The 20,104-nt window shown below is 43.1% G+C and overlaps 1 protein-coding gene across 7 annotated transcripts in view; it reads right to left on the reverse strand.

Moving 5' to 3' along the window:
* Positions 1 to 13,151: 13,151 nt before the first annotated feature.
* Positions 13,152 to 20,104, reverse strand: part of scml4 (Scm polycomb group protein like 4) — a 50,536-nt gene continuing 43,583 nt past the window's right edge. For all 7 annotated transcript variants that reach the window (XM_064340423.1, XM_064340420.1, XM_064340419.1 and 4 more), the window contains 3 exons: positions 17,192 to 17,410; positions 16,625 to 16,770; positions 13,152 to 16,280 (listed from right to left, as the gene is read on the reverse strand). In XM_064340423.1, coding sequence (XP_064196493.1) covers positions 16,155 to 16,280; positions 16,625 to 16,770; positions 17,192 to 17,410 — 491 coding nt within the window. In that variant the 3' untranslated portion in view covers positions 13,152 to 16,154. The remainder of the gene's footprint in view (positions 16,281 to 16,624; positions 16,771 to 17,191; positions 17,411 to 20,104) is intronic.

A 20,104-nucleotide genomic window follows, 5' to 3' on the forward strand; every position in this document is an offset into this window, starting at 1 on the left:
GGGGGGGGTGGGATCACTGTGACACAGGATCTGCAGTCTGGGGCGTCGTGGTGAAGCGGGATACAGGCCTGACTGAGAGATCACGGGGAAATCTGACGCGGAAACATTACAGCCTGACAAAAGTCGCACTTTTAAGCTGTCAAAGCACATTTCACGAGCCGTTAGGCGGGACTTCAGAAGGGCCGCGTATCGCTTTCAGGTAACCGCTCGCCGCTGAAATATTAAACACGGGGTTCTGCTCTTTGTAATCTGTGCGGTTCCCAGCCAGCAGTTATCTGTGGACTGTTGTGTGCTGAGTGGCACTGTGGATTCGCTAAAAAAAAAAAGCAGACACAATAGCGCGGGTATGCCATAAAGAGACTCTGCTTCACAAGTTTTTTTTTGTTTTTTTTTCCCCCCCAGAACTCACTAGAGGTACTTCACTTTGATGCTGGCAGTCACTGCATTTGCATTGTGATGTGAGGACACAGGGCTCTCCAGCCTGGGTCCTGGAAGACCACGGGGCATGTTGGTTTCCGTTGTTACTCAAACATTTAATTGTGCATTTGGGGACACAGCTGACTCACCTCACCCGGTTTCTTGGGTCTGGACCAGCTGGTGTGTGAACATAAAAACCAGCAGACCATGTGACCTCTGCAGGACCAGGGTTGCTTAGTGCTGATGCGGACCCTTTTCTTTATTGTGATGTCACAATATAATCAGTAATGACAGATGCATCTGTCACCTGCGGTGTTTCCCTACACCAATGAGGAAGAGTTTGCAGGGCAGTCTTGTGGCTGTCTGCTGTTTCACTGCAGTCAGTGTGCAAACAATGAAGCGAAAGACCAGTGAAAATCATATCTGAGCTGCTTCACCTTGTAAAACCCTCCGCAAAGTTTTGGAAAAGTAACAATGTTGTATCACTAGCAGCTTTCCAGCACAAAAAAACAATGTCCTTGAGAGGTTTCAGAAAGGTATTACTATAAACTATAACTATAATAAATATGGAGGCAAGAAGCCTTATTTGTCAATCATGCGATCACATTCACAAGGAAAGACCAATTTATTTTGGTTCCATTGTGACTGTGAACTTACCCAAGGATCATACATTTAAAATGTCTGCTGACCTTGAGCCCAGAAAAGCAGCTCCGTGTGAGATTTAGCATTTTGACAGTCAGTAGCAGAAGCAGACGAGAGAAGCTACAACAGATACGGCACGCTGTCTGCCCCCGAAAGCTGACACTGCTTACTTAGCCAGCGTCACGGAATTGTAAAGAAGAGACAGAAGTCATTAGGGACACATTTACATTAGCGTCACCGGCTGTGTCCTTAATGGAAAGATCCCTCAGATAATCAGAAAACTAGCAAAAAAAAAAAAAAACACATCCATAACGCTGCCATGAATTTCTAAGTGCATATATGAAACGAAGGAAATATTTTTTACGACGTGACACATAAAAGGCTGCTCTGCTGAGCAGGAATCGATGCGGCTAAATCTGAGATTGGCCCCAGCTGAGGGGGGGAAATGAAGCGTAAAAGCGGACGCTGTAATTGGACGGGCTGACGACCGTCTCCGTCGCCATCGGGGGCAAGACCAGACACTGACCGCTCCTGAAAAAAAAATAAAAACAAAAAACCATTCCATTCTGTCATTCAATGGCATACATCTGAAGTTCCTCTACCCACACAGTGACGTGTCCAGTGTTAATTCTACTCTAACAGGGTACAGCACAAGATACTAAGCAGAGACCAGATGTACTCCGTTAGAGTTGAATTAACACTGTTCATTTTACCGTGCACCTGCGCATTCGCGTCCTTTCTGTATAGGGACACCCACTTCATTTGGGAATTTATTTCCTTAACATTATGAGATGTGAGACCAGCCTATGTGCCTGGTTTCTGACAACAAACCTTTTCTGTGATAGTTTGATAAAAATGTGGCCCCAAATCATTACGCTGGAAGCCGTGCTCCTGGCCTGTGCGCTAAACCCGCTAACCTCTTCGCCCTCCGTTACGCCTGCCCTCTGTTTTCACTCCTCCCGTCTTCCTTCGATATTCCTCCGCTGCCACCATCCCTCGCTCATTATTCTCAAGCACAATTGGGAGTCGTAGTATTGGCCTCGGTAGTCATTCTACAGCCATCAATCAGCGAATAACAGTTCATTTGGGCCCCAGGACTCCAAGGGAGGGACAGCTGTCCCCAGTGGAGTTCACCTGCAGAAACTGGAGAAGAAGAAAACACAATTTTCGTCTCGTTTTGTACAGCCCCTGAGAAGGAGGCATTAGTGTGCGCTGCCTCTTTTTGCGTAACTAACGTCCCCTGTCTGCTGAGATCAGAGAGCAGGATCGCAGGTGTGACGGAGAAGCGTAGCGGCGTGCTGGGCGCGGAGAACGATCCGTACGGCGGCGTATTTTCCGACGTATTTTCAGACGTCTCCGGCCCGCAGTTCTGTTAGCAGCCGTAACATAAATTACGTCCACTGAAGGGAATGTTAATTAGTTCTGTTCAGCCGCCGAGGACGTTAAGCGGGAAGGCCTGGCAAGCCGCCATCTTGGCTCCTTTCGCGGCTCGTAAACGCTAACCTTTATACATTTATTAACGTTATCACCCGGTGATCAATATGTGGTCAGAGTTCTGCGGGCACCACGGTGGGGTGGGGTGGGGTGGGGTGGTTGGGGGGGGGGATCTCGCACCGTCCAGCGGCGACTCTGATCTAACATTCTCAAGACAAAAAAAAAGATAACGTCGGCGCAGGTTTTCGAGGGGGGGTCTGGGGGATCACGTGTGCGTCCGTGCGGGCAAACGAAACCCCTAACCTCAAGCTGTTCCTCTGCTCTTTTCCAAACACGAGCAAGCAACTCCACATTACTGCAGTCATGCAAAAAAACACAACACGCAGTAAATGCATCTAACACCTACACAGAGGTGATAGTGAGTTATATATGAGTCCAAGATAGATCAAACGTACTCAGACTGGAGGAAAATGCACCCTGAGAGCTGATGTTAGCACTTTACTGAGTATAGCACATACGGTACATGCACACCTCGTGGTGTACGCTCATGACACATCAGATCCCACATCAGCCGAGACGGAGGAACAACGCGAGATATATTAAGTATAGCCAAGTCAGGCACACACCTAGATTTATCACCAGCTTTGGAGAATCCCTTCAGGGCTAAGGAGGCTTTCAGACGTGCAGCGTGGTTATGTATTAACGGAGGGAGCGATCCCGCAGGGTTAAAAGGCACTGATAAATCGATCGGGCGTTGAGCCGTGCCAAAACCATTGATGGGGTTAGGTAAACAATCATATTTCATTTACACGTGAGACGGCCGGGGGGGGAGGAGGAGGAGGAGGAGGAGGCGACGAAGAGTAATTAGAGACGCCAGGGCTCCTCGGATACGACCCAACGCTGATGCTTGTTATTATTATTATTATTATTATTATTATTATTATTAATGGTATTATTATTATTATTATTATTATTATTAATGGTATTATTGTGATTATTATTATTGTTATTATTAATTATATTATTATTATTATTATTATTATTATTATTATTATAAATAATAATAATAATCATAATAATAATAGCAATGATAACATCATTAGTAATAATAATAATAATAATAATAATAATAATGATATTAGTATTGTTATTATTATTATTATTATTATTATTTTATATATTTACCCAAAAAAAACTGCTGAATCCTCAACCTTTTCATCTTCTTCTCTCTTCCTCCAGAATTCCCCCGAAGCAGTGGAAATAATTCCAGCCTCGTTAAAAATGCAAATGCACTGCAGCATGCAGCAATCCCTCTCACCGACCTCTTTAATATTCCGTCAGTATGTTCTGATGCCCGCCGGGACAGTGCACAGGATTTTGTCGGTTGGTATTTTTCATCTTCTTCTTCATCGTTACATATCCGTAAGGAAATTAAGACAAACAGTGCGGGGTTATGGCGACAAATACGATATTGTTTATTATAATGTTTTGTATTGTAAATGTAAAATCATGATATTTATTTATTATAATGGTGCATATTGCAATGTAAAATCGTTTGTGTTATGCCTGTGGTGTCAAATTTCATTTCACCGCATTTTACAGACTCCACACTCAGCCTTTTTGTTCAGATTGGAAAGAGTAAGCTTGACATACCGCCTTTTGCCCTCTCCTGTTAGCTGTCAAATCAAAGGGGTTTTTTCCCGATAAAATGAAAAGACTGGAACTCGCGACTACACCAACGCAAAGACAGAGAGGTGAAACTCTAGCAGGCCGGTAGAGCCAGCATGAGAGACCTCGAGTCTGAGCCGTAGCATTAGCCAGCTATGACAGCGCTTCCACGGCAACAGGACACGGCCGTTTTCACACCACGCGGTTGGGTGGCGCCGGCTATGTAAGGACGTGAGTATGGCCTTGTTCACCAGGTCGAGGTGCTTCTGCCGTCTGTCTGACTGCCGGAGTGAGAAGAGTGGAACTCAACGGCTCGTCTCTTCTGGTCAACGTAGCCAGCTGTAAGTGGAACTGGAAAATATGTTCCAGCTTCTTGCATTCGACTAAAGCAAAAAAAAAAAACCAATCATGTGCTATAGGAAGGTTATCCAGCTTATTACTCATCTTGGCTGAGCGAATTTAACTAAAACGATCTTCTCATTTTCAGCGGCTAATTATGAAGCCAATATCCACCGCGTTCCTTACTCTTGGCTTCATTTCCATATACGGTACTAAATGCTAATGTCTGCGTGCACCCGTTTAGAGATTCATTCTTGGGTTATTTTCAGGCAAATGTACAGCTTATTGCAGACATTCTGTTCTGGCCTCGTAGCGGGATAAAATTAGGATGTAATCGGCAGTCTATAATCCAAACCCTGCTTGTTAATTGTCGTACTAAGGCCATTTGCACAGCCCTCAGAATTGGCCTGGGCACTGTATTCAAATTTATATATTCCATTTTAACGTCCAGAGAGCCCAAACAGGAAGCATTAGCACCTAAGAAAGTGGGGAACAAAAATTGAAAAAAGAAAAGATATTGGCCATGTTTGAAAACACAGGCTGGCAGTTTTAGCATATAGTTAAAGGGGACTGGGCTCGTAACCAAAAAAGACCAGAGTTTGATTCCAAGATGGACACTCTGGTCGAGCCTTGGAGCTCTTAATATAATCTGCTTCAGTAAACATCCAGCAACACAAATGGCTAATTTGTGAAATGCAGGAAGTGCAAGCCACCAAGGACTGCGGTGTCTGCCAGGCAGAATGAACGATACATTATTAGCCTGGCTTTGCATCCGAGGAGCCAGACACCACGTGTCTGGGAGATTGCAGGTTTGAGCCCCCTGTGAGGCACAGCATTTATTCCTCAACAGTCTTAACAGCTCTGGAGCCTGCCTTGTTGTGTACAGCATAAAAGCTATGCCTGTAATTTTTTGGTATTATTCTGGCCACACTGAATTGTGATTTAACTATTTTCACAAAAATCTCAATAGTTCAAATACGATGCCATGAAATTAGCCATTTTTCTGAGGCACAAGAAAAAACTAATCGTTAACCACTAACCACTGCAGGTTTTTTTATTTTTAAGACATTTTTTATTTGCAGTAAATTCTTGTAAATCTACTCCTCAATGCTTCACATTTTCAAATATAGTGTAAAGTGATTCTACATTGTATCAACTTTATAGAAACATTTCCACAATATTTTATGCGTGTTTTCACATCGGCATGGTTTGTTTGTGCGGGGAACCTTGTAAATGCAGCTTGCAGCTATATTTTTATGCATTTTTAAGCATTGGCATGACAGTCTAGAAAAAAAAAACTGTGGACAATATATCCTTACAGTATAAAGCACAAGGCAGATTACCATTTTTTTCCGCACTGGTGCATGCTGGGAACTATGCTAATTTCAGTATGCAATTCCTCGAGTGTCCTCAAGGTGACTTCTCACTTGGAACATGCATAATGCAGATTGTCACAGGTCTTGCTGTGTGTATTTAATGAATGGCCAAGTCGTGCAGTGTGGGTTTGATTAGTATTCTGAAGTACAGCTGCAATTTTTTCTTTCGTAGCCCCGTGAAGGGTTGCTGGAGCGACTGTCAACAAGGGGCTTCAAACTCCGTTCTTAACACCTCAGGTTTAAACCTCATTAAGGCTCTGATCTAATCATGCAATAAATCTATTTTCTGTGAATGCCGTCCCATTAATTTGTGTGGATCTGCAGTATTATTTTTATTGCCTGCATTCGGGCACAAGGCTGAAATCGGGGACACCCCTGAACACCACGTCCTACGTAATACGTGCCAAACGGATAGAATTAGTTCCGACGTGCTGAAATTAGTCTTCAAAGACGGTGAGAATTTTCTCAAAATTGACACAGACAAAAACCCTTTTAAAAAAAAAAAAAAAGCTGATGCATTGTGGCATGAATCACGAACGAGGCCTGCCGCCAAAAACGTAATTCGTTTGTACGAGCCCTTCGACGGCTCCGGGTCAGAAAGCCAGGGAAGTGGAACCGGGCTCTGGGCCCCCAGCTCCGACTGCTCGTACGGGCAGTCGGAGAGAGAAAAAAAAAATCCCGAAAAGTGAAAGATGAAGATTTAATGGAGGGTGCTGGCGTGGAAGAGACAAGGCGATAAAGATATGCACGGCGCTGCTTCGCAAGGAGAGGGGAGGGTAAAAAAAAAAAAAAACCGCTCTGAGATAGTTCCGGTACTTTCCATCGCTGCGTACTGTGCTCTGACAGAAACCCCCCCGCCCCCCCCCCCCTCTCCTTCTCCCTTGACCTTCTGCTGAGGTACTTGCTCTAGCCTGGTAGCAGCTTTTCTGTAAACTGTAAACGCAGCCAACCGTTGAGAGAGCCGAGATTGCGAAATCACACTCTCCATCCCCGCATATGTAAAAACACAGCATTTCAATTAACTTCCAGATATTACTTCTCTCAGCAGACATCAGTGGATAGAGCCACCATCTTGCTGTGATATGTGGAACGGACCTTCAGAGTACAATTTTCTCTGGATTCTCACGGACCTCTACAGACCCCAGGCTTAAGCAGACCTATATATGATATGGATATTCTGAAAATGTATTCAGTGAAATTTAACCATTATCAAGTCATCGGCTCAAAAAGAGGAATCTGCCACAGCCAATCAACTTCAGAGACCTTACGTCTTTTTAATGAATAAACCACAATAAAAGGTTTCATAAAACAGAGAAAGACCGTGTACCACTCTGAATTTGATCATATCCTATATTTAAGTCCCATTTAACGACAAAGACGTGCCCCTTCTGATATCCTCTTTGGCCGACACCCCTTGAAGGGCATCTACAGTATGTGGAAATATCCATGGAGGTAATGACATCCAACATCCAACAGAAGTAAATTATTTTTATGAATGAAATTCCTTAATATACACATAGTTCTGCATGCCAGTCTATATTGACTCTCCAGCGACAGTAGTCGGGATACTCAGGATATGGGGGATCGGGCAATAGCAAACTTAAAACTGAATCGATTGATCAATTAATCAATTAACCCAAGGCAATTAGTTGTGAGCTAATTGATGTCAAAGATGAAAAAAATGACCCCATCCTTATAACCAGTAAAACAAATGTTTGACAAACTTGTGTTTTGCATTGGCTTTAAACCCACAGGCTAATTTATTTTCTTTGCCAGGGTCAGTGTGGGCGGCTGAAGGTGGGTGGTGGTGGAGTTTCACCTATACAGTATGTCCAGGGAGTTCACTGGAAATGTCAAGGCAAACTTTTTCTTCAAGAGGTGAACATATTTTAAAGTGGCTTTTTTTTCCCTCTGTTGAATTTGTTCTTAAAATTTTTTAAAAACCCAGTCACTCACAGGAGGTACAACTGTAATCACAAAGACCTAAATGTCAATCTAAACTTTAAACTTGTTCAAAGCCAATAAATACAAAAGGCACTTCATGTGACGTGGGTGAAAATGTAGTCTGACCAATCGAACTACTGAACCACGGCCATTTTAAGAACCAGGGTTTTTTTTTTCTCATTTTCTTTGTAGTTGCAGGGGCACTTCATAGTCTTAGAAAAAATTAAACGTTATGCATATGAAAAGCTATTTAAATGCAATTTTTCATGCTACTGGGCACATCTGAAAAATATCTTCCTAAAGGAAGAAAAACATTGCCCAAAGAGGGATTTAGGGATTCCTCGGGGAAGGTCGGACACATTTTCCCGTTTCGTGCGCTGCCTGTGGAGTTTGATAAGCTTCTCCTTGAGCTGTATCGGCAGTCTTTTGTTCCCCAGTAAATCAGTCCACATAACTCTCAAGTAAAATTAAACATCAGAGAAAACAAATGCAGCCGTGAATACCACAAGAAAAAAAGAAAAAAAACCTGTGAGTTGGATTTGTAAAGGCAAAATGAGGAGTCATTTCATTTTTACAGTCTTACTTTGTTTTCATGGCTTTTTTTTTTGCTGACTACCTTTTGCCTAAGTAACAGCACCAGGTCTGGCCCAGCAGTCTGTGTAGCACAACAAGCGGTTTTAGTTCTTTCACAAGGAACTGAACTAAACACTCTATCTGGGTATGGAGGTGATGTCATCTTACGTACCGGCTGCTCGTTTGGCTAGCTCGCGTTCCAGAGCTTTGCGACACATCTCACCTTGGGTGGGGGGGTGGGGGGGTAGCGGGGGACAATTAATAAAGCAGAGGACAGTTAATCTGCTTCTGTCATCGTTGCTTGGGATGGATAAGCAATGTCCGAAATGCTGTCCACTCACATCTCTCACTTGACCAGCTAGTTCATTCAAAAACTCCGGAAGCTTCTCTCTGAAACGCTGGTTACGGAGCTTCTGGCTGGCTCGTCCTGTTCGGGGACTGGGTTTCGGTGTAGTGCCCCGCCCCATGGCCTGCCACCAAATCCTGACCACAGCAGTGCCAACGGTAGCTCCACGGTACAGTGCCTGATTGGCCGTACTGTCACCCGGAGACTGAGGCCCCATTCCATGCCTCAAGAGCAATCTGATTGGTCGACCGGTTGGCTGGATTCTCCCTCTGAGAACTGGGCATAAATTGTCATTTTGCCTGCACTCTTATCCAGAGCAACTTACACAGATTACTATTCCATTCATATAGATGGATATTTGACTGAAGCCATTCAGATTAAGTGCCTTGCTAAAAGGTACAACTGCAGCAACCTGGCAGGGAATTGAACTCACAACCATTGAGTTAGCAGCCAAATCCCAGAACCCAGAAACTTTGTCCCTTACAAACAGCATTACTACACTTACCTACACCTGTTTAAGTCTTTCATCCCAGTATGCGTATGGTTGTGAGTCATGGGTATTGCAGTCCAAGCCATTTAAAAAAGGCCTTGGAGTCCTGCATAATGGATACTGTTCCACGATCAGCACTATCAACTCCAAACCAAACTATTCAGAACAAAATGAGGATTCTGATCTCAGATCGGCTTGTAATGGCATAATTCATATAAACCTTGGGCTAAAAACCTTTTTCGGATGACTGTCAAATTCGCTCTCAAAAGAAGAAAATTTAAATTACTTCAAAGCAGCTTACCTCCATGACATTTTTTCAAAGAACTTTTTAAGTCCTTGATTGTTAATTTATTTATTTTAAAATGGTTGATTTTTGACAGTTTCTTCAGGGTGGGAACCAAGCATACATTAGGCTTCCATAGCTGCCTCCCTCGGTCTAAGCACACTCATATCCAGCGGCGCAGCGTGACATCCGGGGCGGTTGGACCATCGGGGTTAGACACATTGTGGGCGGTGCGAGGAAATCTATAATGAGCGCTCAATCAAAAGGCGGCTTCGCTTATCTTTGTGTATCCAGGGCCGTTTCTCGGCGCTAGCCCCGGGACAGCTCCCGGTGAATTCGCTTTTCGTGCTCGAGATCTGTAATGTCCTCTTCCAGAGTTCTGTTACACCCAACGGTTTTTATTATTATTCCTTTCCATTGCCTGAAGACAAACATCTGCGCGGCACAGTTCTGCTTTTATGTTCTTTTAAGCCAACATCGTCGGTAACAAAGTGAACAACCATTTGTACAGCAGAGCTACCTGACCTGACGATCAAAATGCTAAATTTAGCCGAGGAAGAAGTCAGGGGCACCCATACCCCCTATTCTTTTGTACAAGCAGAGTATGTTGAGCGTGACACATAGTGAAGAAGTGGGATGTTTTTTTTTTGTGTGTGAAATTTCTATTAATATTGCAACCCCTGCCAGTTCCCTTTACTCCAAAGGAGACTGCTGACGTCTCGCAGACTTTTTAAATTTTATTATTTATTTACTGTACGTTATTTTGATTCGAGATGAAACCCTCCCTCTGTGCGCTTTCATTTTGCCTTTACAGCTATATATTGGCTTTACAGTTATACTCTACTGCTTAAAAGCGTGGAGGAAAAGTTAACAGTGCCTGATTTGCATTCAAAGAGTGTTTTGTTCTTTCTTTTACTTGCCGCGCCTGTCTCGAGATGTAATTACGCTTTTTATTTAAATGAATCACCTTGAGTGTGAAAACAAGCTGCGCTAAACTGCCACATAATTTCTCACAAAAACATAAGTAAGTACAGATATGAGAGATCATTCACTTTGTGAATTTGGGTGAGGCATTTAAAAAAAAAATGTATTTATTGGTATGAAAACTGTGAGCAGGACTGGAGATCCATGGTCCAGGGTTGAGTACAAATGAAAACACAGACAATTAATACCCTCGACTGCAAGCTTCCCTTTCTGTCATTCACAACAGGAAATGAATACATTCTGAAATATTGCGAAAGCATACCAGTGCAAAACGATTTGAATGTGAGCGTTGCATTCAAAATAGCAAAAATAAATAAATAAATTGCTGTGAAATGCAATGTTTTCAATCTCGAGTAAGGCCTCGATCACGAGCCTCTTTGGTTAAATTATACATGAATACGAGTCTGCACGGTGCCATTCTTCATGCGATGACGTACCCTGCAGTACTTCTCTGGTTTGTGAATATTGAATATTGTTGTTGTACGTATCATTCAGTACACGAGCACCATCTATTGGCGGATTATCCACATTGCATACAAAATTAACGGGCATGAGAAAAAAATGCGTATTTTTCTCAAATCACATTAAGGACACGTAAGTTAACCTTCATATGTACATTTTTCCAAGAAACCCTTTATGTAATGTTTATTTATTGTTATAGGGGTTTAACACTTAAAACATAATACCCACAGTGGTTACAATAATGAGCAGGTTCTTATTGTGTTTTAAAAAAAAAACACTTCAAAGTCGTTTTATTATGCCTTATTTACATAACATGTATTTGCTAATACACTGAATTGTTTAACTCCGAGGTATGTTTTGGAACATAGATTTTTTTCTTTATTTTCAGGGCTGACTTCTGTTTTTTATGTCAGAAATGAAAATGGCTTTTTATTTTCTTATTACAGTGAAGCCGTACTTATGGGTCCATGCAGGCTATAATAAATAAAGTTTATGCACTAGCAATTCTAGTATGTAGTAAAATCAACCATTTTTAAAAATATATTTTTTAATATTCATAGAGCGTTTCACAGACAAAAATGGTTGGCAACCGCAGTTACCTTTACTGTTGCTGAAGCAGTATCGCAAATTGTAAGCTTGCATTCTGTACGTGGGCATTATAACGTGTTTAAAATATGAAAGATTATGAAAGCTAAAGTGCATTTTCCCCTTAATAAGCTCTAGTAAGTCCAAAGCTAATAAATATGTCATGCCCTTCACTTTCATTGGTTTTGTTTCACAAACATAAGGTATATTGACTGTACCTACATTGAGTGAAGTCACCAGTAATAGTCAGCAAAGAACTATCTAGAATTCAGTAGGCCTCAATGGCAGGAAGAGGAGGAAAATGGTTGGATCAGACAACTGTATTTCATGTTTAGTCATTTTAGGGGTTGAAAATTAACAAGCATTCTCCCAAAGGTTATTACATAAAACATCTCCTTTCACCAATACCACCTACTATCCTCCAAAATTAATCACTGGAAAGCAAAATTCTATGATTTTTACGCATTGAATTAAGCATACAAATAGTTTAAATGACAAATAATTGTGTGCAGTCTTTCTGTCAAAAAATGCTAAATTACAGATATCAAACTATTTATGTTACTTGATTGATTTACAATAGACTTTGTAGGCATGATCAAACGCTGCACTTATCCCACCATATTAACTCCCTCCCTGCATTTCACTGCATTTATCTCTTTGTCGCCGTGAATCAAAAGAAAATTCATTCGCCGCCATGCATGTAGTAATGGCTGCTGGAGATGCATGCAAGTCACCGTTATGCCCAGCAGATGGCGCTATTTTTACTGCTTAAGCCTGTTCTGCGCGTCCCACGGACCCCACAAAAAGAGAAATGTAAAGAGACAGAATCCATATTTGTCTGTGAATAATGGCACGCGCGCTACGCCAAGCGTGCTGTCCTCTCCGATTAGGTGTGCTGTACAAGTGCAGCACCGATGGTCACATCACCGTTATTTACCAAGAACGATAATGTCAGCCCCGATTAAGTGAAAGCTATTATAATATAAAAATGGCCTTCATAGATTTAAAGGGTAATGGTTTGCCTCTTAATCAGCACTGGGTAGAAATAAGTCGACATAGTAACATTACTACACTCTGAATGACTGTCACGCACCATTATGATTGCTAGACATTTTACTCTACTGGAATGTAAACAGAAATGAATGAACGTGATCATAAATAATACATAATAACCAGCTCAGAAGGTTTTTTTTAATCAAATATAGCCACAAGAAACATACTATATATAAATTTCTATTCTGCTTATGAGAATGCGGTATTTTTTAACCAAGCAGGCACTGTATATACTGTAGCCTAGTCTACATGTTTAAAAAAATCCATTTATATTTTTGAACCACCTTATTACTACCATAAACAAGCATAACATGCATTCTCGAAACCGTTAATACTTCATTTGCTTTCTTTAGAATTGTGCTTCGTTAAAAAGTTTATCATTTGAAAACTTCATTGTCCACGGCAGAATTATTTGGAATGTTTAACCAAGCAGTCGGGGATTAAGACAGGTTGCCATAGTGACTATTAACCTGGAACAAGATATTAAAAACAGATAAAACTAAAAACCCTCACAAATAAAATATAGATAAGTGTGTAAAAAATAAGGCTGAAATGTCAGGGTAACGTGTAATGCTTTATTCGTATAGTACAACGCTCCGTTTATTACTCACATAAGATACGCAGGTTTGTTTTCCGTTGTAATCACACAAATTTTCACAACACTAAAGCAAACGAAATAAAATAAAATAAAAAAAATACACAGTCAAATATAGCACCAACATGAGTGATCCATGTAGCAGCCGTCCTGGTAGCCATATCCAAACTTCATAATCTAAGTAACATTTCTGCTTTAATTACTCTTCACGTGGCTTATATCTAATCATTTTAAAATGCAGCATTCAGATACACATATCGATAAAAAAATGCACAAAATGCAATACGTATTCACATACAAGCAAAGCTGAACGCTTTTATACTGACTAGCTTCATTTGGATTTAGAGGCAATTTTAGTCGAGTACTGTTAACGGTGGTATTTCTATTAAAATGGCAAACGCATTTTCGTGGACTCGGTTCTGAAGCACTAAGTGCCTCTGCTTTTAAAGCTAGTTGGAGGAAAAAATTACGCACGCGTCAGCTTTTAGCTGAAAAAGTTCAAACGAGACCGCTACATTATTGAAACGATAGTGTTGGAGACTTGAACTCAAGAATCAGGGCTACCTCTCTGATGCAGACGAAAAAATATTCAGAACATCAAAGCGCAAAATGTAGCCTGTATGGCTTAAGCGGGAAAAGTCTTATGATGGCAAAGCAATTTAACAGTTGCTTACAAACTTTTTCGTAGCGCCAACATTATATAGTTATGTTTAAATAGTTCGAGGATGTTCTAAAAAATAGCAAATTCCGGTTATGTTCGCCAAAACATACTACATGACTGTACCATGTTCTTTTGATTATACATTGTTACTTTGAAATGACATTATTTACAAGTGTACCGCGATACATATAAAACATCAAGCTCGTATATACTGCATATGTTTCAAAACCAAAGACCAACAAATTATGAAAAACATTCCCCCGCCCAAAAAAAAAAATCAAACAAAAAAAAACCTTTCCTGTGGCCATATATCTTTCCCCATCAAACCAGAACATGGTAAAGAAAAGGGAAAAAAATGTAATTTACCTGAATGTGTTAACCAACTGCTGATTCAGTCTTAACTTCTTTTGAAACATGTAAAAAAAAAAAAAAAAAAACACTCCACATGATAGAAAAATCAATTTTCAAAAAATGTAAATCTACTCCCAACATCCAAATGGAAAATCTAGCCTACTTCGGTACTGGGTACCGGTTGGTAAGGTGTTGTGCACATCGTGACTCTTATAATAAGCCCTGTTAAGACATCTAAAAATCAAAGGGTCACTGTGAGAAAGGCCAGAACGTAACGGTTATTGAAATATGTGCAAGAGTTGAGAACCCCGTCGGCGCACCCACGCCTAAAGCCCAGTTATTTAATAAAAGCCGCGTTGCGCGTAAAAGGTGATTATGCATGCCTAACTGTAATAAATTAATCAAAAGCACAACGTCAGAATTCGATCTGCGTTAAAGAAACAACAGAACTTCTGTGAATATTAAACAGTGTGTGTTCGGATGCGTTTTGTTTTCTGGCAGGAGTCCGGTGGGGTTATGCACCTACAGTAATAGTAATAGTGGAGGCTGTAATAATAATGAATCACCTGAATGAGCTGTTGCCTCGTGTCGTTCACAGTTGCGCCAACTGTAGCTGCGCTGTGACAGTGGTGTGTGCTGGTGACCCAACGAGTGGCAATTCAACCCGCTGAGATGTGGCTGGCATGTACTGCTATGCCTTACTCAACCAACAGGGGGCAGCAGAAGGTGAGCGTTTCAGGCAAGACCCGACTCTTCTGCGCCTGGCTGGGTCTTGCCGTTGCTTTTTTCCCTTTTTTTTCCCCCCTCCAGATTCTGTGCCAACAGAGAAGACTGCAAGACGGCGCTTACGTCACTGAAGCTCGTGTGGGAATTCCACTTAGTTAAAAACAGCCAAAGTTGACTGGGTCAGTTTACTACGTTATAAATACACACAGAAGGGCTATGAAGGAGGCAGTGAACCCTTCCTCCCCCAAGTGCATTCTCTGACATAATTGATCACCTTATGCACTTTTAATTTCATTTTTGCATTAACAGTAATGCTTAATTACCATGCTCCCCATTTCAGTCAAATTTACGATATTAATAAATATTGATAATCTATCACGCCCCCCCCCCCCCCCACTACCATACCACACACCGAGTCCATAATCCTGTCTCTTTGAATACCAAGGTCACCAAAGTCAGACATCCCAAATTAACGTCCAGAGAAGGTTCTGGAGAAGGGCGCACTGCTGAGATATCAGCAGGCTTCAGAGCCTCTATACCCAAACAGGAGAACAAAAAAAAAAAAAAACCCCAATGAATCAAAACTAATTACAGACATCAGGATCTGGCCTCAGCTACCCAATACCTTCAAACAGGAGGCATCTCAGCACCACAGTAATCATCACCATCGTCATCATTATCAAGGTCGCTATTTGCCTAGTTAAGTTTTTTTTTCCCCCAAAATTTTCCCCCAGTTGTCACAGCAGCTAAGGTGGAAGAGGGGCTGAATCACCCGGTGTGTGAAGTCCAGACAAAATAGACACATCCGACTCCCTCTTCATAAGAACCAATGGTATGCTCTCCACGCATCAATAAGGCAAATCTGACGGTAAGGGGTACAGGGGCGCACTTTGAGCAACTTGGGGTTGCTTCAACTAGATCATGAACTAGCACCAGTGTTCCTTTTTTTGTTTTCTCACCCGCAGTACAAAACTCAATCACCCGGAGATGCCAGTGCTGTCCACATAAAGCTCTGTCACCAAAACAGAGCCTTTCACCATTTCGACATTGGTAGCTGCCCTCCAACTTAAAACTGAACTTCATTCAGTAAATAAAAGGCAACAAAAATCCCCCCCCCCCCCCCCCCAAAAAAAACATAAATACTATTAACTTTGCATTCGCCCCGCCCCCTCATCATAACAATGCTATTAATTGGAAAAAAATTGATCTGTCGGGCCCTCAGAACTCAGAACTTGGCCTGTTTTAATTTGTCGATGTGGTAACATAACTTCAGGGCAGGCCCCAGCTTCAGTCCCAGGTACTTCATGATCATATCGCTCTTCAGAAGAAGCAACGCGTACCCATCAATCTCCTGCCGTAAAAAAAAAAAAAAAAAAAGATAGGAAGAAAATCGTTGGAAGATGAGAACATAAGAACACACAATGCCAAGATGAAGACATTCAGCCCATCCAGACACAGAATTTACCCCCCTCCCCCTGTTGTCTCTGTTACTTAGTCTGAAGAATCTCAAAGTCTTTACTTTTCATAACCTTTAACTGGAAAGTTGGACAATTCTAGCTGAAAGGGAACTGGGGAAAAACTGCTGACCGTGCAGTTTGCGATGTCCAGTGTTAGGGTGAGAGGGTGGGAGAATCCCCCCCAACCCCCCCCCCCCAAAAAAAAAACATAAATGAATAAATAGGCGAGGGGACGTACGTGCTTCCTGAAGACCTCCACGTGCGGTCCCAGGGCGTGGGGGTCGGCGTCCTTGACGAACCACACCACGTCCTCCACGGACCACGTGGACGGGTCCTTGCTGGGCGGCGGCTTGGACTCCTGTGACTCTGGAGACGGACTGTAGGCTGGACAGAGGCGAGAGGGACAGGCCAGGGTAAGACACACTGTCCTGGACTGATTCTGATTAGGCAAATGTGATTTCAGCGCTAGTTTGTACTTGGCAGGATTGTTTGTTTGTTTGCTGAACAGGTTACTCTACAGGGTTGGAGTCCTGATCTATGTGGTCACTTCTGGCACTACGATCTTCACTTCACTCTAGTGTGTTTCTTTTGCACCTCTGCACCTTGAACTGATGCACTTGTTGTAAGTCGCTCTGGATAAGAGCATCTGCTAAATGCCTGTAATGTAATGTAATGTAAAATGGACAAGGCCCTTAAATCCAGTGTACTCGACAACTATACGCAACAGCAGGGAAGTGCACTGTTTCGGACCTGGCCTGCGCCTTTCTGTGGTCTCACTTCCTGCTTCCTGCTTCCTGGCTCTTACCACTTCTGTTTCCTTCCTGGAAGGTGCTGGGGCTGGACGGCTGCCGGCACATGCCCATGGCGTTGGAGCCGGCGGGGAACTGCTGGCAGGCGCGGTAGCCGTAGGGCTTGGGCGGGTACGGCGAGCTCATGGCGTTGAAGGCGGAGTCGCTGGGGTCCACGGAGTAGCGCTTGGAGTCGATGGGGTCCACCAGGTAGTCCTCCGGCATCGACGTCTCGGCTGAGCGGGAAAAGCGCAGGAGAGAGAGGGACAGAGAAAAAAGGGCGGGCTGTGAGAAAGAGCAACAGCGAGGACAATGTATCTGTGTAAAAAAAAAAAAGGTGTGGGATCACCACAGAATTATTTCCAAAAGGCAACTGTATGGAACCCTTTTGTCCTCAGGACACAATAACTGACTGGACATGTCTTTATGCATTTAGGGACACTGCCTGCCTCTCTTTCTCTCTCTCTCTCTATCCGTCACACGTGCATGCTCACACACATGCACACACGCGCTGACACACACACACACACACACTCACAAAACCACACTCACAAGCACACACAAGCATGCACACACACACGCACGGACACTCACAAGCACACAGAAACATGCAATCACGCACACATGGACACTCATGGACACTCACGCACACGGACACAAGCACACAGAAACACACACACGCAGACACTGGCGGACACAAGCACACAGAAACACACACACGCGGACATTGGCGGACACAAGCACACAAACACACACACACGGACACTGGCGGACACAAGCGCACAGAAACACACCCACGCGGACACTGGCGGACACAAGCACACAGAAACACACACACGGACGGACACTGGCAGACACAAGCACACAGAAACACACACACGCGGACATTGGCGGACACAAGCACACAAACACACACACGGACGGACACTGGCGGACACAAGCGCACAGAAACACACACACGCGGACACTGGCGGACACAAGCGCACAGAAACACACACACGGACGGACACTGGCAGACACAAGCACACAGAAACACACACACGCGGACATTGGCGGACACAAGCACACAAACACACACACGGACGGACACTGGCGGACACAAGCGCACAGAACACACACACACCGTGACATGGCGGACACAAGCACACAGAAACACACACACGGACGGACACGGCGCACACAAGCACACAGAAACACACACACGGACAGACTACTCACAGCACACAGAAACCAACACCACGACGGACACTGCGGACACCAACACACAGAAACACACACACACGGACACTGGCGGACACAAGCACACAGAAACACACACACACGGACACTGGCGGACACAAGCACACAGAAACACACACACACGGACACTGGCGGACACAAGCACACAGAAACACACACACGGACGGACACTGGCGGACACAAGCACACAGAAACACACACACGGACACTGGTGGACACAAGCGCACAGAAACACACACACGCGGACACTGGTGGACACAAGCACACAGACACACCGAGCTTCTAGCCGCCACAGGCTGGTTAATGACCTGCACAGCTCCCATGCAATGTGCTGCAAAAATGATGCAATCCCATTCCACAGAGAAAACGTGTTCAGCTTTCATATTTTATTCATAAGATTTTTTTTCTTTTCTTATTGTTCTTTGCAATGGATGGGTAAACTTTGCCAAAATACGCTTAATAGGCTGCCGCTGTTGCATCTCGGCGAATCATTAAAGAACGCCAACGCGATTAGTCGCCGACAAACGGCTTCAAATGGCATTGGAGACCGCGGGCGCTCTCAAACCTACGTTCAGTAACGACGCACACTCAACATTTTTAGTTAAGACGAGGCTATTCCAGGATATTGCTTTCATGAACAATCTTCTATATCCAACTCTACAGTACTACAGGTGTACAGGGTAATTACAGAGCTTTCAGGTAGGTTGGAAACGGGTACTTGACTCATGGCAGCAAAAACGAAAAATAATATTCATACATTTAAACAGAACTGGATTTCACACTTATTAACTTCAGGTTTGCAGATCTATGGAATTAAGGAATATTTTGTTTGCGTTATTTCCATAATCTTCCTTAATTCCTATTACTGACGCACGTTGACATTAAGAAACTCAGTCACAAAATCCACACTGACCGGTGAGGACATTTCTCAACTGATCCATCCGCCAGAGCCAATTACCTACGAGAGAAGCTGTACGCTCGTCCAATAAGGCAGTGTTGCTAGGAGCAACACATGGGTGGGCGGGGTTATTGTGAATGATCGCTGAGTGATCGTTGTGTCACCAGCAACCCACGGCAACAGAGGAACTCTGCAGTGACAAACCTAGGGGTGTTCTGGTCAGCAGAACAAGTGCTTCCTCCACAAACGACCAAAGCTCCAGCCACATCAGCAGCTACACACAATACAACTGAGTATTCTTCCAACTGTTCTTTCGCTGAATTATTTCTGGTGTGAAAATGCCTCGTCCGACTCACACCTGCAAGGTTACACATAAAGCAGCCATTTTTTTATATAAGCCAGAGAAGTGCACTCAGTCCATTTTCGAACTACAGCAACATCTCTTTTCAGTCATATATCATATATATCGACCCACGTTAAAAATAAACCGGAACAAATATTATAGCTAAAACATAAATTATATTCACATTAATATTACGAAGAAAGACACGCGTAAGCCCCTCGCTGGAAACACAAGGCTCCACACAGTCTCCTCTCAGTCCTTTTTTTTTTTTTTTTTAGAGACAGAGAGACTGCATAAATTATTGCTGTGGTCACTCAAATATTTACAAAGTCTTCACTCGCCTGAAATCACGGAGCAGCCACGGAATCGTAAAAATATTTAACTCTCTCCTGCCCGTGTCATAAATAAAGGGACTGTGGAGAAGAAAGATGCATATTTCTCTGCAAGCTA

Source organism: Anguilla rostrata, chromosome 6 (genome assembly GCF_018555375.3).
Source record: "Anguilla rostrata isolate EN2019 chromosome 6, ASM1855537v3, whole genome shotgun sequence".
NCBI lineage: Eukaryota > Metazoa > Chordata > Actinopteri > Anguilliformes > Anguillidae > Anguilla > Anguilla rostrata.